At 38.3% G+C, this 19,747-nt stretch overlaps 1 protein-coding gene across 20 annotated transcripts in view; it reads left to right on the top strand.

Moving 5' to 3' along the window:
- UBE3D (ubiquitin protein ligase E3D) overlaps positions 1-19,747 on the top strand; it is a 216,679-nt gene that overhangs the window by 27,518 nt on the left and 169,414 nt on the right. For all 20 annotated transcript variants that reach the window (XR_011974394.1, XR_011974392.1, XR_011974386.1 and 17 more), the window contains one exon: positions 19,646-19,715. Coding sequence is in view for 12 of the 20 variants with exons in the window: in XM_072642691.1 (XP_072498792.1) it covers positions 19,646-19,715 (70 nt within the window). In the remaining 8 variants the exon portion in view is untranslated. The remainder of the gene's footprint in view (positions 1-19,645; positions 19,716-19,747) is intronic.

Below are 19,747 nucleotides of genomic sequence, written 5' to 3'. Positions count from 1 at the left end.
ACCTTAAAAATGTGATGATGATGATATTTTTAAAGGGCATTTAAAAAATACCTTTCTTGTACTCTTTCCCCCTCACCCCTTCCTTCTACCTGTCTATTTCCTTTCCTTCCAGTTTCAGAGTCAAGGACTCAGCATTCCAGCTACAGTTGGGACTTTTGGAAGGCTAATCTTTATAACCTTTATAATCTTTATAACCCCTTTATAACCTTCTTCCTATGGGGAAATGTTGCCCCCAGTTCTAAGCAGTCGTGGTCTAAACAAACTTTTGGAACAGAAGCATTCCATTTGTAGACTTTGGCACTTCCTTATCTTCTGAAAGCCATGCTTCATTTGCATCTTTGGTAACAGTGGCATGTCACTGCCAGTGTCCCATTGATTTTAAAGCCCGCCCCTGCCATGCCATTAAAGGAAAGAGCCTGCATTTAGGCATGATTTTTCATTGTAGCAAGCAGAGTATTGGAAGCAAGTAGCACGACAAACCAGTATTGGCAACACCATTCTTGGAGTTTTGAAGCCTCCCTTGATCAGTTTCCCCTCTAATTTCATAGTGTAACTGTTGTAAGATTGTGCTGGTGACCAAAATAGTAACATAAATTTAGGAGGGACATGCTTAAACACTGATCCTGCAGCTAGCTCCTAGGGGAACCAGGCAGCTCTCTGCTATTGAAAACCTATTTCTCATCTCACCTCGTTTAGTCATATAGCGGTACTTTGAAATGTCACATGGTGACATAGCATCCTAATGGTATCTCTTGGGAAACATTTTCTTGGCGAGACGATATCAAGGGTCCTTTGGAGCCGAAACTGAACAAAGGAAAATAAAAATGAAGACAGGAAGGTAATCCACCTTTGTGTGCAGAACCCTGGCAGCAGTGTTTCCTCTCAGATATATTGATTTAATTAGTCCCTGTAAAGGTGTCATTCTCAGAGGTTGGCTCCAGAAAGTTCCCAAAATGTTCAGATGCTTCCTCACACAGCTTGTCTTTAGGATTTTCTTTAAGTTGTAGGTCAAGAAAGAGAAGTTTGGAAGGACTATTTCTCTTTAAACATAATCGCAAAGACCCTTTTTATTAAAACATGTCTGTGACCAAAGTACTAGAGGGCCTCATCTCTTTCCCCCCAACAGTCCTTTTCAGTTTCTTAATTCCTTCAGTCCCTCTGTCTGCTTGATGTAGACGATCTTGCTTCATATTTTAAAGAGGTGCCCACTCATGCTTTTCCTTAAGCTTGAACCTGTTTTTCCCTCTCTCGATTTTGGTGGCAGTCACCAAAAATAGAACAAGGCTCTGCATCTTGTACAAGGACAGCAGAGAGGGGACCTCGGCCTTCTGCAAGATTCATAAATATTCATGTAGACACAGTCTATCTAGACACAGGAGTGGCTTTATTCCACCTCAGTGAGAGCAAATGAAATCAAACACGTTGAATTTACATGTTGCCATTATAAGCAAACATAACTGGAGCTATCGTTTTGTTATCTCTTTTGTAAGGGAGAGGGATGGGACATCCATTTGATTTGCTTATTTGCAGTTTAAGTTATGAGATACTGTGTTCAAGTAACAGACTGTGGTTTATCCCTATATAAAACATAATGGTGACTTCATTAAAGAGAAACATTCTTTGAGAATGATTATGATTGGAAAAAAAATCATAGAAAGGCAGCTTGATATAGTTCCTAAAATGCTGGACTTGGAACCCAAAAGACCTGGTTTCAAGCCCTGTTCCACATACTTACTAGCTGTGAGACTCTAGGCAAGTCACTTAATTTCTTGGAGCCTTAGCTTTCTTGTCTGCAGAATAAGAGGGGAAATGAAAAAAATTAAAGGAAAAAATAAGACTATGTTTAGAGAAGATATATCACTTTATCTCTTTGTAGAAGTGAGAGGGGGAGGGTCTGATGGGTGTGAAATATTGCATGTATTATCAGATTATCTTAATTTATTGATTAGTTTTGCTGATTTTAATTTAAAAATTCAAAAATTTTAAATTAAAAAAGTATTTGTTAAATGAGATGGCTCTCTGGGAATTGGTAGGGGGAAGTATACATGAGGAAATCTAGTTGATGTGAAAACAAAAGATGTCAGTAGTTGTTTATATTTTTAAAAATCATATGTAGAACCTAGCTTTGGTGAAATTCCTGCTTTCTTGTCCAGAATTGTTAGTCTAACCCCATGATTTTAGGTCAGATTTTATTAATGAAATTTTCAGTCTTCAGTAGGCAGATCCAGGGGTAAGTTTGTGTGGTTAGCTTAAACTCATACTTACTGGGATCTGAGATGCAGTACTATTAAAAAATCTATTTTTAAGAAATAATTGTCAGGGTATACCTAGTTCCTGCAAAGTGATTCCTTCTCTAATTCTCTGTGCCTTCATGTCTGGACCAAGGACAAAGGTCCTTATCTTACCCCAGACCAGCTGTAGGTACTTGATCCCATCTGCAAGGATCATTTGCCTTGGCCATCCTGTGAGCTTCAGTGATTGGCTGGGACTAATCACCCTAGGTAGCTACAGAACTCAGAGAGCTTAGGAACTCCTGTCTCTTGGATGTCCCTGTTCATTCAGATTCCTGAAGCTTATATCATGGGTATGCTATGCTGAGCTTTTCCATTTGGTGTTTGATGCTGGTCTGATCTGGCTCTCCAATAGTGTTTGGTTTCCCCTAAGAGAGGAGGTCTTAGAGGCTATTGGAAAAGCTTTTCTGCAACTATGACTCAAAGGACAGATGTGGAAGAATTAGTTATATTATTATCAAAGGGCACTTTGATTTTTCAAAGTTTTACTTTGGAAGACCCATAAAAGAATAAGGTTCAGTGAAACATTTATTTCCAGGTCACTAATTATTTAATTAGATACTCAGTGTTGTCATGATATAATACTAATTACAACCAACACATATATAGTACTCTAAGGTTTGCATTTTTACTCCAGCAACAATGCTGGTAGGTAGGTGTTAATATTACATTTATAATTACATTTTATAGATGAGGAAATTAAGGAATTAAGGCAGATAGAAGTTAAATGAATTCCCCAGGGTCACATAGCTAGTAAAGTAGATTGGATTTGAACTTAGGTGTTCCTGATTGCAAGGTCTAGGACTCTATTCAATGGGATACCTTTTAGGTGCTCCAGAGTTAGGAAGAACTGGGTTTAAATTCTGCTTCTTACACATACTGGCTGTGTGATCATGGGAAATTTACTTATGCAGCTAGGTGGTACAATGAAACAGAACGTTAGACTTGCAGTTGGAAAGATCTGAATTCATATCCTACATTAGACACTTACAGGCTCTGTAACCCTGGGAAAATCATTTTACCTCTCTCTCCCTCAGTTGCCCTTATCTGTAAAATGGGAATATAATAGCACCTGCCTCACAGGGTTATTATGAGGTTGAAATGTGATAACACATATAAAGAAATTGGGAAATTCAGAATATGGTTGGTTTTGCAAGGGGGGGAAGGGAGTTTATGAGTTCTGTTTTGGACATGCTGAGTGAGATTTTTATGGGACCTCTAGTTGAAATGTCCAGGGGCATTCATAAATATAGTGCTGGAGTTAATGAGAGAGTAGGTCTGGATATATCGATATGGGAGTCATCTGTGTAAAAATGATAATTGAACCAATCCATGATAGCTGATGAGTCAATGGCCCTGGACAAAACAGAGCCTTGGGGTATGCCTATAACTAAGATGCTGGTCACAGATGATGATTCTGCAAAGGTCAGGCAGGCAAGAGGAGAACCAAATTAGAGCAATGCCGTGAAAATCTAGGGAAGATGATCCAGAATGAGAGGGTAGTCAGATGCTGCACAGTGTTAGACTGAGAAAAGGACATCAGAGTTAGTATTTAAGAGATCACTGGTAACTTTGGAGAGAGTGGTTAATGTTGGTAGGAAGCCAGATTTCAAGGGGTTGGGAAAGAAATAACAGAGGAAGCACCTTTTTCTGATAGTTTGGCTATGAAAGGGAAGTGATATATGGGATGATAGCTTGAAGAGACGGTAGGGCCAAGAGAGGGTTTTTTAAGATTAGGGGAGATATAGGCATGCTTATGGGCAGTAGGAAACATCAGATAAGGAAAGACTGAAGATTAGAGAAGGAATGCTTATTATATAACGTTATATAACACATAAGTATGTCATAATGTAACATGTAGCAATATACAATGTAAAATATATGATTATATATTCATTATATGAATGTTATACTATAACATGATAATATATGAGATATTTATATACGTACACTATATATGAATATATCATATCATATATATGAGAGGGGAAGAGTCAGTAGCTTATAATACACAGCAGAGGGTGCATTTAAGGATATAATAGAGAGGTTGGTCTTGATGAAGTGACTGGAGTGAAGGAATGGAGAATGGGGAATGATAGCAAGGGGTTATGTTAGTCAGGGAGAAGAGGGACCTCATGGAAAATGGCTTCTTTTTTCCTAGAGTTATAGATCTAGAACTTGAAGAGACCTCAGAGGCTGTGTACTCTAATCCCCTCATTTTATAGATAAGAAAATTAAGACCTGTGCAGGTTAAGTGATGTAACCAAGGTCACGGAGGGAATAGTAAGTGGCAGAGGTGGGATTTGAACCCAGGTCTTTTGACTATAGTATCAGTGTTTTTTTTCACCGTATAATGTGACTTCTTAGTAAAGAATGAGTGAGTCATCAATTGATTTCGGGATGGTGTGGGAGGCTTGCACAGGTTTGGAATAGCTGCTGTAGGAATGGTGATTGAGGATCATTTAAGGAAGAATAAAGAGATTGGGCTGCTACAGTGAAGGTCCAGTTGACATTAGACAACAAATCTGCATTCCCATTTGGCACGTTATGTGACTTTTATCATCAGTAGAGAGTGTAGTGTCCTGGCAAAAGAAGATGAGGGGAATAATTCAGGGTTGGAGTTTTGGCAAGGCAAAAGTAAGGACTAAACAAGGTGCTAAGGAGGAAAGTTAAGGACTTTATTAAATACATAGTTTATGTTCTAATATTATCTTTTTATTATAACATCTTGTCCCAATTATAACTCCTTTAGATTAAGCCTTGGCACATTGTGTATTGATATATTTATAAAGATCAGTGTGACTCTGGGCTTCAGTTTCTTCATCTGTGTAATGAGAGAATTGGACTAGATGACTTTTCTTTTTCTTTTCTTTTTTTTATTTAGTATTTTATTTTTCCCCCAATTACATGTAAAGATAATCTTTAACGTTTCTTTTTTTTTTTAAATTTTGAGTTCCAAATTCTCTCCCTCCCAACTCACCCCCCTCATTGAGAAGGCAAGCGATAGGTCATTTCCAGCTTTAAATCTATGGACCTTTGATTGTCTAAACCCTCCCCCCCCCCCCCGCCCCTGCTTGTTGCACAAATTTCTGTAAATTGGTGGTGTTTTTTGTTCAGTTGTTGTGTCCAACTATTCGTGACCCTATTTGGGATTTTCTTGGCAAAGACATTGGAGTGGTTTGCTATTTCCTTCTCCATCTCATTTGACAGATGAGGAAACTGAGGTCAATAGGGTTAAGTGACTTGTCCAGGGACACACAGTTATTAAGTATTAAGTATCTGAAACCAGATTTGAACTTAGGAAGATGAATCTTCCTGACTCCAGGTCTGGCACTTTATCCAGTGCACCACTTAGCTGCCCTCAAATTGGTGGTTATCCAATTTGAACATTTTTAATGATGGGGAATTCATTATCTCATTAGGCATTGTTTTCATTTTTAGGGCATTTTAGCTGTTGAAAAATTGTTCCTTATATTGGGCCACATATCTTCCTTATAGCTTTCTCCAACTTGTGCTAAGTTTCCTTTCTGGAATTATGCAAAGTATAATTTTCTACAAGATAGTCCTTCAAGTTATTTGGAGATAGAGATCATCTTTCTCTTAAGTTTTTCTAAGCTAAACATCACACTTTTTGCCTGCTGATTGTCATGTCTCATGGGTTTAGGACCTCTTACTATTCTGGCCACTCACTTCTTGGCATAATCTGGTATAGCTCAAAAGTGGTGTCCAGAACTGAGCATAGAGAACTGCTCCCTGCCCCACTTCTGAATGCTGTACTTGTTTATTTTGGCAGTCAAGTCATAGTTGACTCATTGAGTTTGTTCTCCCCTAAAATCCCTCACTCTGTCTTTTTTCACATGAAAAACTTAGTCGTTTTCTGACTATCCAGCATTTATTTGTTGTTGTTCATTCATTCAGTCGTGTCTGATTCTTTGTGACTCTGTGGACCACAGCATACCAGGTTCTTCTGTCCTCCGTTATCTCCCCAAGTCTGTCCAAATACATCGTTGTTGTTTCCATGACACTATCTATCCATCTCGTCCTCTGCCATCCCCTTCTCCTTTTATTTTCAGTCTTTCCCAGTATCAGTCTTTTCCAGTGAGTCCTGTCTTCTCTTTATTTGGTCAAAGTGTTTAAATTTCAGCTTCAGTATTTGTCCTTCCAAAGAATAGTCAGAGTTAATTTCTTGTACTTATGCAGATGAGTTTTTTAAGCCTAATTGCAGGATTTTTATTACCAAATTTTATTACCAAAACCAAATGACTGAGAATATCAGTGACTACTGAACCATATGCCTACTTCCCCATCTCTACAAATTCTTTATGAGAAGTGTTATACATATGTTTAGAGTATCCTTGATGAAGCTATGAACAAGAATGCTTTCGAAAATATGCTATGATGGATTACATCTTTATGTTCATATATTTAGCTAAAAGATGTAGGGCAATGGTGTTAAATTCAAATAGAAAGAGGCCACTAAACCATACCTAAGGATCTTTGCAGGTTGCATGTTGACTTAGAAAACTGTATATTAACATCATGTGCTATTATATTTATACTTATTTTGTTAAATATTTCCCAGTTACCTTTTAATCTGGTTGAATGCACTGGAGAATACTGTAGTCATGACCCTTAATTCCTTTGTTGTAGAGGATAACAACTCCAACTGTGATTATTGTTTGTTGACAATAAAAATATTTTGATTAAAAAACTGCCTTTGTATTAAAATCATACAAGATTTCTTTGAAGTGGTAACAATAAACATAACTTTGTTCAAATGACTTCTCATTAATATCCTCAAATAGACTAAAACAGGGAGACATACTTAATAATGGTATTTGCCACCACTGTGGAGGACAGAGTCCAAATGGAAGAGGGAGTCACTATAGATGGTGAATTTGTGGATGACATTGTAATGATTCCTGCAAGCCCTGATACATTGCATTGCCTCCTTAGGGAAATGAAAAGTCTTTAGCCTTACTATCCTCACAGGGAAAATCAAGTGAATGAATAATACTTTATGGGCATACCATGATGTGCAATTCATGTGCTGCCCATAGAGCTGGTCAATCAGTATATATATCTTGGAAATATACTGTTGGATGGACAGTGAACTCTGCCCCTACGTTGAATAGGAGGATAGCAGGATGGATTGCTTTTGTGAAATCTCAGTACTTTGAATAGTCCAAGCTTCTCTGTAGAACAGAGGCTCATTTTTTAGTGTCAGTATTCTTCTGATGGTGTTGTTATCTGGGATTCATGTATTGCCACAGTTTTCAAAGATCTTAAGTTTAGGGTCATCCCAAGAGCAATGGAAAGGCACTTATTGATCATGAATAAGTGAAAAAATATTCTTGATGAAGTGATATGAAGTATGTCATCACAGAGATGTAGAAGTAGTGAAATAGATGACTAATCAATGGATATCCTTCATATGCCATGATCTATGCCAGTGCCATAAGAAGTAGAAGAAGGTCCCTAATGCATCAATTGGAATACCTGTAGAGGATTCATGGGGAGAGACAGACAAAAGTTGCACAGGATACAAAGATATGAATGGGTTGTGATCTGTGCCATTGGAAGGAGTGAATTGTGATGATATTGTAGTCTGTTGAAGTAATGCAAAACGAGACATTTATCCTGATTACCTCTTTTCTTGTTAGATTGAAATGGTGGACCAAATCTAGGAAGATTCTTTCACCTCGCATGTAATATATCCCTTTCTGCACCCTGTCATCTTTCTACCTGGTAAACCTATCATCTATCTTAATCCAACTTAATGATGAAAATTTTGAACAGAAAAAAGTGAGGGGTAGATCCCTGGGGTGTTCCCGTACAGACCTGCTGGTTGACATCTATCCTTTAATTAATACTCTTTTGGTTTTTTCAAACAGTTATGAATACACCTAACTTACCATTTGTCTGGTTCCTATCACTCTAGTTTTGTTCAAAAGGATGTCATGAGGCACTTTCTCACATGCTACAAAAAAAACTAGATATACTGTTTATAGTGTTCCTTAGTTCTACTAGTCTAGCAATCACATCAAAAAAGAAAATGAGGTTAGTCTGACTTGATATGTTCTTAATGATCCCGTGTTAGCTTGTAGTGATCACTGTTTTTCTTTCTAAGTGCTCACAAATTCATCCATGTAATAATCTGTTCTAGAATTTTGCCAGGGATAGACATAAAGCTCACCAATTTTCACAATTTACCTTCGTCCTCTTTTTTGGAAAATTGGGACAGTGCTTCCCCATTTCTAGTCCTATAGCACTTCTTTAATTCTCTGCTCTTTTTCCAAGAATACAGGTGGTACTTCAGTAGCCTCAGCTGCAGGTACTTTTTAATATATATCTTGGCATGTAATTGATTGGGCCCAAGTGACTTGAACTCATTTAGAGCAGGTAGGTTCCCTCTTACTATCTCCTCACTCATCTTGGCTTTCTCCTCCCTCAAAACCATTTTTATTCTCCCGTCTTTCGGGCTGAAGATCATTCTTTGTGACAAGGAAGGTGAAAGCAAAATAGAAATGGAATTATTTTCTGCTTTTGCTTCTGCCTAGAACAGAGCTTTTCTCCCTTTCTTGTTCTTCTTGGTCCAATGATAACATTAAAAAATATTAAATTTTAAAAAACCCAACTGTTTTTGCCTTTAACTTTCCTGACATTACTCTTATAGAATTGGGTCAATCTGTCCTTTCATTTCCTTGGTTACATTCATGCAAACACTTATTTAAGGGAATTCTATTTGCAAGATGTGGTGCCAGATGTTGGAAGAAATACAAACTTAGCCATTGTTCTCTTTTTCTTGGAATTTATCATCCGGTGGAGGTGATAAGACATGTATAAAGATAAGTAGAAAACAAATTAAAACGTTTATGCATAGGGATGAGGACTGGACCTTTGATTTAATTGGTACAAGGAGCTCCTGGATGAGGGAACACCCTCCACCAATGCAGATTGGTGCCTACTGTGCAATTTATAGTCTTCAAGAACACTGAGAGATTAAATGACTTGCCCATAGTCTCATAGCCATTATGAGTCAGAGGCAGGGCTTCAACCCATGTCTTCTTGGCTCTATCTGTTTTGCCATGGTGTTTGTATAAGAGCACTAAAATAACATAAAGTACTTTGAGACCCATTGAGGAATAGCTTTCAGTTGGAGGGATCAGAGAAAATTTCATGGAGGAGGTAGCATTTGAGCTGAGCCTTGAAGGATGGCTAGGATGTTAGTCGGCAGCAAGAGAAGAGAGTATGTAAAAGGCTCGAGATGCAGGGTGACAGACATCCCTTTGGTTTAATAATAATGATAGCTAACATTTTTATAGCATTTTACCATCTACCAGGCACTGTGCTTAGCCCCTTAACATTTGAATCTCACAAAAATCCGGTGAGGGAAGTGCTATTATTATCCCCATTTTATAGATGAGAAAACAGGTAAACAGAGGTTGAGTGATTTGTCAAGGGTCCCATAGCTAGTGAGATACTCAGGCCAAATTTGAACTCAAGTCTTCCTGACTCTCAGTCTGGTGCTGTACCACCTAGCTTCCTCTGTATCTTGTCATTAAAAAAGTGTAATAATAATTCAGGTTTATATAGCATTTTGCAGTTTACAAAGTGTTTTATCACAGTGATTCTCTAAGGTAGCCAATGTGCAGTGTTTATTCCTAATTTATATTATTTTTAAAAAATAATAAGCATTTATTTTTCTCTAGTTCCCTCATCCCCATTAAGAAAAAAACCACAATACTGGTAACCAATGCGCATAGTCAAACACGACTAATTCCCATATTGTCAATGTTAAAAAATGTGTGTCTCATTCTGTATCTTGTGCTGTTCACCTTCCTTTCAGGGAGCAGGTTGTGTGCTTTATTGTTGGTCTTTGGGATCGTAGCTAGTTTTTATTTTGCTCACCGTTTTTAAGGCTTTCAGAGTTCTTTGTCTTTACACCACTGTGGTTTTTGATATATCATACTGCTGGTTCTACTTCACTCCGCATCAGTTAATACAGGTCTTCCCAGGGTTCTCTGAAACTGTATCTTTTGTCATTTGTCATTATTTTCATTGCTGTTTCCTATGCCTAGAATTCTCTTTTTTCTCATCTCTGTCTTCTGGCTTTCTTGACTTTCTTCATGTCTGAGTGGAAGTTCTGCAAGAAACTTCTCACAGTCTCCTTTAATAGTAGTGTTTTCTTTTTGGATTAGTTGCATCATATTCTGCATATACTTTGTTTGTACATAATTGTATGCTTGTTGCCTTACTCACTTAGACTGGGCAAGTGAGCTCCTTGAGAGAGCAGTGACTTTTTTTTTTGCCTTCCTTTGACTCCCCAGTGAGTAGCATGATGGTGTTTAATAAATTCTTATTGCCCTGACTTCTTAAGGTATTGTAGTATTCTATTACATTCTAATACCATAATTTGTTCAGACATTCCCCAATTATTGGGCACCCCCCCCTTAGTTTCTTGTTCTTTGTTATTACCGAAAAGACTGGCTATACATATTTTTGTACAAATGGGTCCTTTTTTCCTTTGATCTTTTGAGTATCATACCTCTTCTATAAACGAGGCTTAGAATTTAAGTGACTTTCTCCATCATCATATAACTAGCGAGTGATACAGCTAAGACTAGACTCAGGTTTTTTGACTTCTAAGTCTTGTGTTCTTTCGTCATATCACATTCTGTCTTAAAAGTACTCCCTTCCTTTGCCATATTCTTATCATGAGTGGCATACCACCAAATGGCAGTGAGATGGGTAAGCCTGTATTTCCCTACTTGTGGTCAAATTATCGGTTTCATTTTTGTTCGTTTTTCCTGTTATTTTGTGCATTGGTATATGAACATCTGAGGCTAATAGTAGTATTTTTACTTCTTCTCATTCCCTGGCACTTTTCTTCTTTCTTTATCAAATGTTGTATTATGCCTGGGATCTGGTTTGACACATGCACCTCTTTCCTCCCTTCTCTTTCATTTCATCTTAAAGCCCTCTATATAGGAACATAAATTTGTTATTGACTGTCTCAAAAATTCATCTACTTGATAGATCTCATTAAGAGATCTTAAAATGGCCCTTAGAGGTCATGAATTCCAATTCCTTCATTATACAGATGAGGAAATGAGAACTTAGAGAGATTGTGATTTGCACAAGGTTGGTGTTTACTTGTCTGTCTTGCTTTAGTTCCTGAACTGGATCTTTGTTTGAGGGACAGATACTTCCCCTTGCTACACTTTTGGGTGAGGTAATTGGCCCTACTTGGTCTTGCTTGGGTCACTGTAACAGTAAGCACCCTGACATACACAGGAGGGCCTGCTGTACAGGTTCTTAGATGTACTTTTTTGAAAGGAAAGCAACTTTTGAGGGGTCAGCAATCACTTTTATCAAGCATATATATATCATTCACTTAGTTCAGGGGAAAAAGCATCCTGCACTTCAGAGAAATAAAGAAATAAATACAGAGAAATAAAGATCAATAGACAGGGCTTCCAATTGTCTGACCATAAGCAATACATACACCACAGGTCAACAGACAGATCCTACTGTCTGACCAAACATACGCTGTTACCAGGTAGAGAAGCACCAACATTTGTATTTTCAAAACCAGGGGACTCCTAAGTGGCTGCCCAGAGTCTCATCTGGCCATACGAACACTTCCATTGAGTAAGCCCCAAAGTAAAACCTCACCTTAGAATATTAATGCACTTTTCAGAGCCAGAGGGCATCACAACCCTTGAGAACCAGTGCCTCATTAGAAACTAACAAAAGATGTGGGTCTTCTAACATAAAAAAAAAAAATCTCCCCTAAACAAGCTTCCCTTCATGGGCTGGACCATCAATGGATGGGGAAGATCTTTAACTCTCTAATTAACATGACAGTCACCTAAGTTCCTGTACTGACCTTCCTGCTTGGGTGAGAGCACTTTGGGTCTTTAGTTTCAGAGTCCTGACTTTTCAAGGTCTTCTGTGGAGCCTCAGGACAATACTACGGACCTCCTAGACCCTGGCCTGTCTGGGTCAGAGTGCTGCCTTGCCTTTACTGCATGTTTCCACTCTTCCTGGCTTCCAAGGTCTCCACTGAGAGTTTCCAACCACCTTGGCCCGTCATTCTATCAGAAAGCATTTATTAAGTGCCTGCTATGGGCCAGGCACTGTGCTAAGTGCTGGGTATGAATACAAGTAAAAACAAAGACAGTCCCTATCCTTCAGGAGTTTACAGATTAATAGAGGAAGAAGTTGTAGGGTTAAGTCACATCTGGACTCTTCATGACCCCATCTTTGGAGTTTTCATGGCAAAGATACTGGAGTGATTTGCCTTTTTTCTTCTCCAGCTCATTTTACACCTGAGGAACTGAGACAGATAGGGTTAAGTGACTTCTCCTGGGTCAAACAGCCAGTAAGTATCTAGAGCCAGATTTGAACTCAATGAAGAAGAATCTTCCTGATTCCAAGTCCAGTCCCTGTATCCACTGCATCACCTAACTGCCAATAGGAGAGGACCACATACAAGAAGAAACAGAAAAGTGCGGAGGAAGAAGAAGTTATCTGATGCCAGGGCATGATGGAGAGTTCCAAAGAAGTCCAAAAGCAGCGTAGCTGGTGGGAAATGAGTTGAAAAACTGTGCTGAGCTCCTTCCTTAAAGCTTCTTCTATTTAAAAAAACTGGATCCCATGGACCTGGTGTCCAATCAGTGTATCCAAACATAGGGTCCCAATGAAATGGGACTGATTCAGTCTTGCAGGATAATGAGGTTTCCCATTGGTGAGTTTCCTGGGGAAGGAAGGCATGATGGAAACTTCTGGATATGTCGAAAAGCAGGATAGTTAGTGGGAAATGTGGAAACCCTGGGAATGTTCACCAGAGCCTTCTGCTATTCCTGAAGTTGGATACAGATTTCTGTAGGCTGTAGTGTCTCTGGCCTATCTCTGGTCCATCTGAGAGGTTGTAGATTTGTCTGTCTACACTGGTACTGGCTTTGTTGATGGCCTCCTTTCTAGTTGCCACAGGCTGATGTGCAGTTTAGAGTAGAAGAATCTACTTACTGTATGTAGGTTTCCTATTGGAGTTCTTAATCATTTATTCAACGTCATGTGATTTTTAGTTTTTTGTTGGAGTAAGTTTTGGGCGAAGCTGATCTGTCTGTCTCAGTTCTGACAAGCATCTTGTCCAGAACCTCTTGTGATAAGTTTTAACTTGTATTGGGTTTGTATATTTGTTATTGAGGTAAGAATTTCCCCTATAATCCATATACTTGATATTATTAAATCTTTGTGATATCATTAAATCTCTCTCTCTCTCTGGCAAAATTGTATTTTTATTTTGTGGGATTTGGTTGACATTTGTTGACTGATGCCAAGATACTGGGAGTTCTGTCCCGCAAAGGATTGTGGTACAAACAAGTTTGTAACATACTTTTCTTGCCCTTCTCATCTCTCATGCTTTAATTGGAAAGTATGATGAAAATACCAGCCTGTGCTCCTAGTATCTTCACTTATACATTTAGGACCCCAGAATCCCTTGAGAGTCTCTGCTGGTTTCTTCTGGGAGTATCTCATTAATCTTCACTTGAATCTCCACCACTGAAGAACAGTCTTCAAGTCTGGTATGCCTCAGGTGTATCTTCGTGTCCCACATAGCATTTCTCCAGAACACAGAGCACCACTGGAATGGCTGTATCACATCTATGTCTACATCTACATCTGCATCTGTATCTGCATCTATATCTACCTATCTATAAATATATATATATGTAAAATCACTTTCTGTCTATATATAATCCCTTTCTATCTCCTCAGCTACCAAACTGCATCATTTGTTTCTTTTTCTCAAGCTGGCCAGTTATGAGTTGGTTGACATGTTCTAGCACTTGTCAGTTCTCTGTCACAATAATAAGAATATACCTGGAATGCTCTCCCTCCTCTGCTCTCCATTAAAATCCCACCTTCCGCAGGAACCCTTCCCCATCCCCTCTAAATTGCAGTGGCTTCCTCCTGTAATTATTTCTTATTTATCTTGAGTGTAACTTGCTCTGTATATATTTGTTTGCAAGAGCTTGTAAGCTCCTCGAGGATCGGGATTGTCTTCTGCCTCTTTTTGTATCCTCAGAATTTAGCACAGCACTTGGTACTTTTTAAGTGCTTAATAAATGTTTATTGATTGATAATAATAATAGTACATAAATATATTGCTTTAAGTTTTGCAAAGCTCTTTACTTTGGTTATCTCATTTGATCCTCACAACAGCCCTTTAAGGTAGGTGCTGTTTACAGATGAGAAAACTGAGGCGGAGATTATGTGATTAGTCCAGGGTTGTACAGCTAGTAAGGGTCTGAGGCAGGGTCAATACTCTGGACTTTCTGATTTCCAAATCCAGCATTCTATCCACTGCTTTACCTAACTATTTTTTTAATCTTCTCTATGGAGTTTGGTAAATCACTTGTTCCTCAGAAGGTCCAAATCTGCAATTTATTTTAAGTATTTCCTGCCTGTTTTATAATAATAACTCTAGTAGTTGTCTTTTCTCTTTCCAAAACTCTATCCTTTGTATAACATTCTTTTTTTTGCCAGCCTGTCAGCACCTCCTTTACTTCCCTTCCACCTCCTTAAGACATTGTTTCTTATTTTCTTCCTGGATCATTTATTCCCATGTTCCAAACTCCACTTCCTTCCTTGTAACAGGGAGACCAATTTTCTCTTGACACAGACAAAGTTGTCAGTTATCTTATACAGAAATGCAGACACAGCACAAACCTATCAAGTCCCTAGATCAATCTTCTGGCTTTCGATACATCTGAGATTTCATCCTTCAGGTCTTTGGGCCCACCCATGATAAATGTGTTGTTACTGATAATTAATCAATAAGCATTTATTAATGCCTTACCGTGTTTCACTGTGGTAAGCATTGGGGATACAGAGAAGGAGTAAAAGTTGTCCATGCCTTCAACGAACCTACATTTGAGTAGAGGAGACAACATGTACATAAAATAAGTATATAAGATACACATGTAGAGTATAGGCAAAGGCAAAGGCAGGAACTAGTAGCCTGGGGTCTAGGTAAGACTTCCTATGGATGATGAATTTGAGCTGAATCTTGAAGAATTGTTGGGTTTCCAAGAGGTGGGTAAGAGAAGTAAGAGCATTCTAGTCATGGGAGATGGCCCATGAAGAGGCTCAGAGATGAATGCTGTAACTAGACCATAGATTGCATGAGGGGAATAATGTATAAGAAGACTGGAAAGGTGGGTAGGGATGAAGTTGTAAAGAGCTTTAAATGCCAAACAAGAGTTTATATATGATTCTAGAAGTAATAGGGAACTGTTGAGAATTCGTGGTGTGTCATGATGGTACTAACTTAAAGAATTCAGTCAGACCACCTCTAATCCAAGTACAGGCATTTATTGAAGATTGATGCTCCTCAGAAGCAGGCTAGGTTTCAAGAGGAGCCATGAACTTAGTAAGACAAGACAGGCAATTTTTATAGTGTAATAATGCTGATTGCAGAACAGGAATTAGGAATATTAAAAAGGCAGGAGGAGTTTGTTAAGGGATTAGTAATAGGGGAGGTGTCTCTTCTATGGTTTGATGGTCAGACAACCTAGTTGTGCTGCTTTCTGATTGGCTAGCTATTGTGGTCCTGTTGTGGCCCTCTCTTGGGCCAAATGAATGATGTGATTGTAGATGGTGGCAGTGGTTGTACTGAGTCTGGGGGCCTAAGGGGTGGTTAAAGCCAGATTTTGTGGTTAAATCAGGACAAGCCTGCTGTTCAGTGGGGCCCATAAGGAAGCTAGAATGTTGGGGCTGGGGGCAGCTTTATTAGATTCCATCAGAACGATTAGAGTTTATTTAGTGGAGGATATATGTGACATGGTGTTCCGGGGCAGAGCCTGACTCAGGCCAATCCTCTTGACAGTTTAGATATAGGAACAAAGTGAGATGCTTTGTTAAGTCATTCAATAGTTAACAAAAAAAGAGATTTAATGGGAGAAGGTTATTCTGTGAGGATAGATGTAGAGGATGCCTCCATATGAATGAAGCATCTTGCCTAATCCACCAGCCAAGAATCAAAGAAAGGACTTGGAGCCCTTTTTGACTGATTTGTACTCATGTGAACAGGAAATGATCTCAACAGCCCAACCTTTAGTTTCTGGAACCAATCAAGTCTCAAGGATGGTCTTCATAGTGTTTAAAGAAAAATTAGCCAAACTTGCAACCTGACCTTACATAGATAACTCCCAACACTTCCATGAGTCTCAGAAATAAATAATACCTTGCATCCATACAGAACTTAATGGTTTTCAGAGAATCACCACACACACACACACACACACACACACACACACACACACACACACACACACAGATATGTTCTGTTGATTCTCATATAAACTTTATGAAACAGTCAAGAAAGGTATTATTGTCCCAATTTTATAGATTTAGGAAACTGAGGCATAGGCAGGTTTAGTGACCTGCCTGGGGTTAAGCTGTTGCTCCTACCACATATGGTCAGACCTGGACTTTAGGTTGTAGTGTAAAGAGCACTGGGTTGGAACTACGATCTAGTTTCAAATCCTGATTCTACTACTTATTATCATTGTAATCTTGGAATGGTAATTTTACCTCTTGGTCCCTTTTTATTGTCTCTGAAATAAGAGATTTGGACTAGACATTCTCTGTTGTTCGCAGTCATTTTTTTAGTCATTTTTTTAGAGTGGGGTCCCACTCTTTGTGACCCCATTTGGGGTTTTCTTGGCAGAGATACTGGAATTATTTCCTTCTTCAGCTCATTTTACAGATGAGGAAACTGAGGCAAACAGAGTTAAGTGACTTGCCTAGGGTCACATACCTAGTAAGTGTCTGAGGCCAGATTTGAACTCAAGATGAGTCTTCCTAATGCCAGGCCTGGCACTGTATCCACTGCACCACCTAACTGCCCTAGATATTCTTTAAGGTCCATTAGAATCTATGAACCTACGAAGTTTGAAGGGTTCAAAAAAAGGTGTGTTTGGAACTGACATTGCTCAGTAGTGGATCTTATCTGTTTTCTGTTCTAGATATCTGTTCATCTGAGGGCTCTCAAAATTTCTTAGATTGTCTGGTTCTTGTTTGACTAGGCATCAGGAATCTACTAATCTGTTAAATACAAACATATAACAAGGTGTCTTGATAGAATATATTTAGTTTTATGTTGAATATTATCATTATGCTGTGTTATATCAGAGAAGGATGTTAATAGGAACCTATATGAGATTTTCTCAACTTTTTCTTTAAACGGCCATTAACAAACAGTTCGATGTACAAAGAATAAATGATTGTATAAGTGAACTTTTTGACTTTAATTTTTAAAAAAAGTATATATTAAATTTACTGGATAGTAACAAAAGTGCTCTGTTTGTGTATCTGTCTGATGTTTTTTTTATCCTCTGTATTTTTATTGATACTCGTCTTTCTTTTTATTTTTTGCATCTTTGTTTCTACCTACCACATCCCATCTCATTCCTTTCCCCAAATCCTTTCCTTACAACAGATAAGTATATGTAGCTAGGTAGTACAGTGGGTAGAGCACTGGTCTTGGAGTCAGGAAGACCCCAGTTCAAATTCAGCCTCAGATACTCACTAGCTATATGACCCTTGGCAAGTCACTTAGCCCCTATCTGCTTCAGTTTCCTCAACTGTAAAATGGGGATAAAAATAGCACCTACCTACCTTGTAGGGTTGTTTTGAGAATCAAATTTTGAGAATCAAATTGTAAAAGCACGGTGCCTGATATTTAATAAGTGCTTAAGAAATGATTATTCCCTTCCCTAGTCAAGGAAAACAAATCAACATTTAGGCCACACCTGAAAATGTTTGTCTAACTTCTAGATCTCTAGCCTCTTTTCTTTGCTTTTTCACCAGTCTTCTGAAGTCATGATTGGCCATTTGCTTTAATCAGAACTCTGAAGTCTTTTAAAGCTGTTTTTCTTTATTGTGGTGATTGTGTAACTTGTTCTGCTCTGTATCAGTTGATATAGGTCTTCCCATTTTTCTCTGGATCTGTCATATGGTTTCCTTTACATCTCTGTTGGACTGGCAGATGCTTTTCCATGTACCAGTCATTCCAGGTTTTTTCACCTGGACCAACACAAACTATTCTGTTGATTTCCAGATGGGCTCTACTATTAAGAAGCACCAACCACAATCTACTTTCCCTCAGTCTATTTTTATTTGACATCTAACCCTTCTGTATGGAGTTCATTGTGTTATTAATAATGTTTTTGTGCTGTAGATGTGAGAAGGGAGGCTTTCATAACTAATTTCATTGATATCTTGTTGTGTAGGTTAATAGTCCAATAGCAAAAAATGACCTCTTTTAGAAAATGTATTTTTAATATTAAAAAATAATTAAGCATACTTTTAGGGTTTATTTTAGGATACACATCATCCCTGTACACTTAACAACATATATAAGCATTGGGTGCAAACATTAGTCTACTAGAGTGAATTCAAATGAGGCAGCTAGGTGGTATAGTAGATGGACCTAGAGTCAGGAAGACCTGAGTTCAAATTCAGCCTCAGACACTAGCTATGTCATCCTGGGAAAGTCACTTAACCATGTTTGCCTCAGTTTCCTCATCTATAAAATGAGCTGGAGAAGAAAATGGGCAACCAAGAAAACCTCAAATCAAGTCATGGAGAGTTGAACATGACTCAAATGACAGAACAACAGCAAAGTTGAATGAACATCTATCAAAAATTTGAGTAATGAGCTGTTTCAAGAGATAAGCAGCTTATAGTAGAGGCAGTGTGGTATAATGTAAGAGCACTGTATTCTAGGTGACAGAAAGTCAGGCTTCTAGTCTCTTTTATGCTTCTTACTAGCCATGTCAGGATTGGAAGGGACCAACTCTTACTAGCTTATATGATTATCCAGAAGAGGAAAGGTCACCAAATCTGCCTCTACCTCACTTTCCTCAGTCTATAAAATGGACTCAGTAATACCTTTCTTGAGTACCTCATAGAATTTATATGAAGATCAAATGACAGTTGTATATTGTGATTCTTTGAAAACCATAAAGCCTGTACCAATGTAAGGTACTATTTATTGTTCAGAATGATGGCAGTGTTGGGAATTATCTATGAAAGGTTAGGCTGAGGGAAGTCAATCTATATATTGATGAGTCTTTGGAATGTTATGCTTGATGTGGAGAAAAGAAGTTATATCTGTATGTAAATTTTATATACAAATCCAAAGCAATCTCAGTATTTGAAGGGCATATAGAAGCATAAAGTTCAATCAGTACTCCAGAGAATAGGTTAAAATTATACATTCCTTTTAGGAAAAGCTGAATGACATTTAAATGACATTTTTTTTTCCTGTTCCACAGAAACCAAAGGCAAATACCAAGATAATTTGCAAGCGTTGCAAAGCAATGCTAGGAGAAAGCGGATCATCAGGTAAGAATTTCATGGTAAATACCTATGTGATA

Source organism: Notamacropus eugenii, chromosome 2 (assembly GCF_028372415.1).
Source record: "Notamacropus eugenii isolate mMacEug1 chromosome 2, mMacEug1.pri_v2, whole genome shotgun sequence".
In the NCBI taxonomy this organism is placed as follows: domain Eukaryota; kingdom Metazoa; phylum Chordata; class Mammalia; order Diprotodontia; family Macropodidae; genus Notamacropus; species Notamacropus eugenii.
The sequence above is the reverse complement of the archived record's forward strand: the minus strand, read 5'-3'. Positions and strand labels throughout refer to the sequence as shown.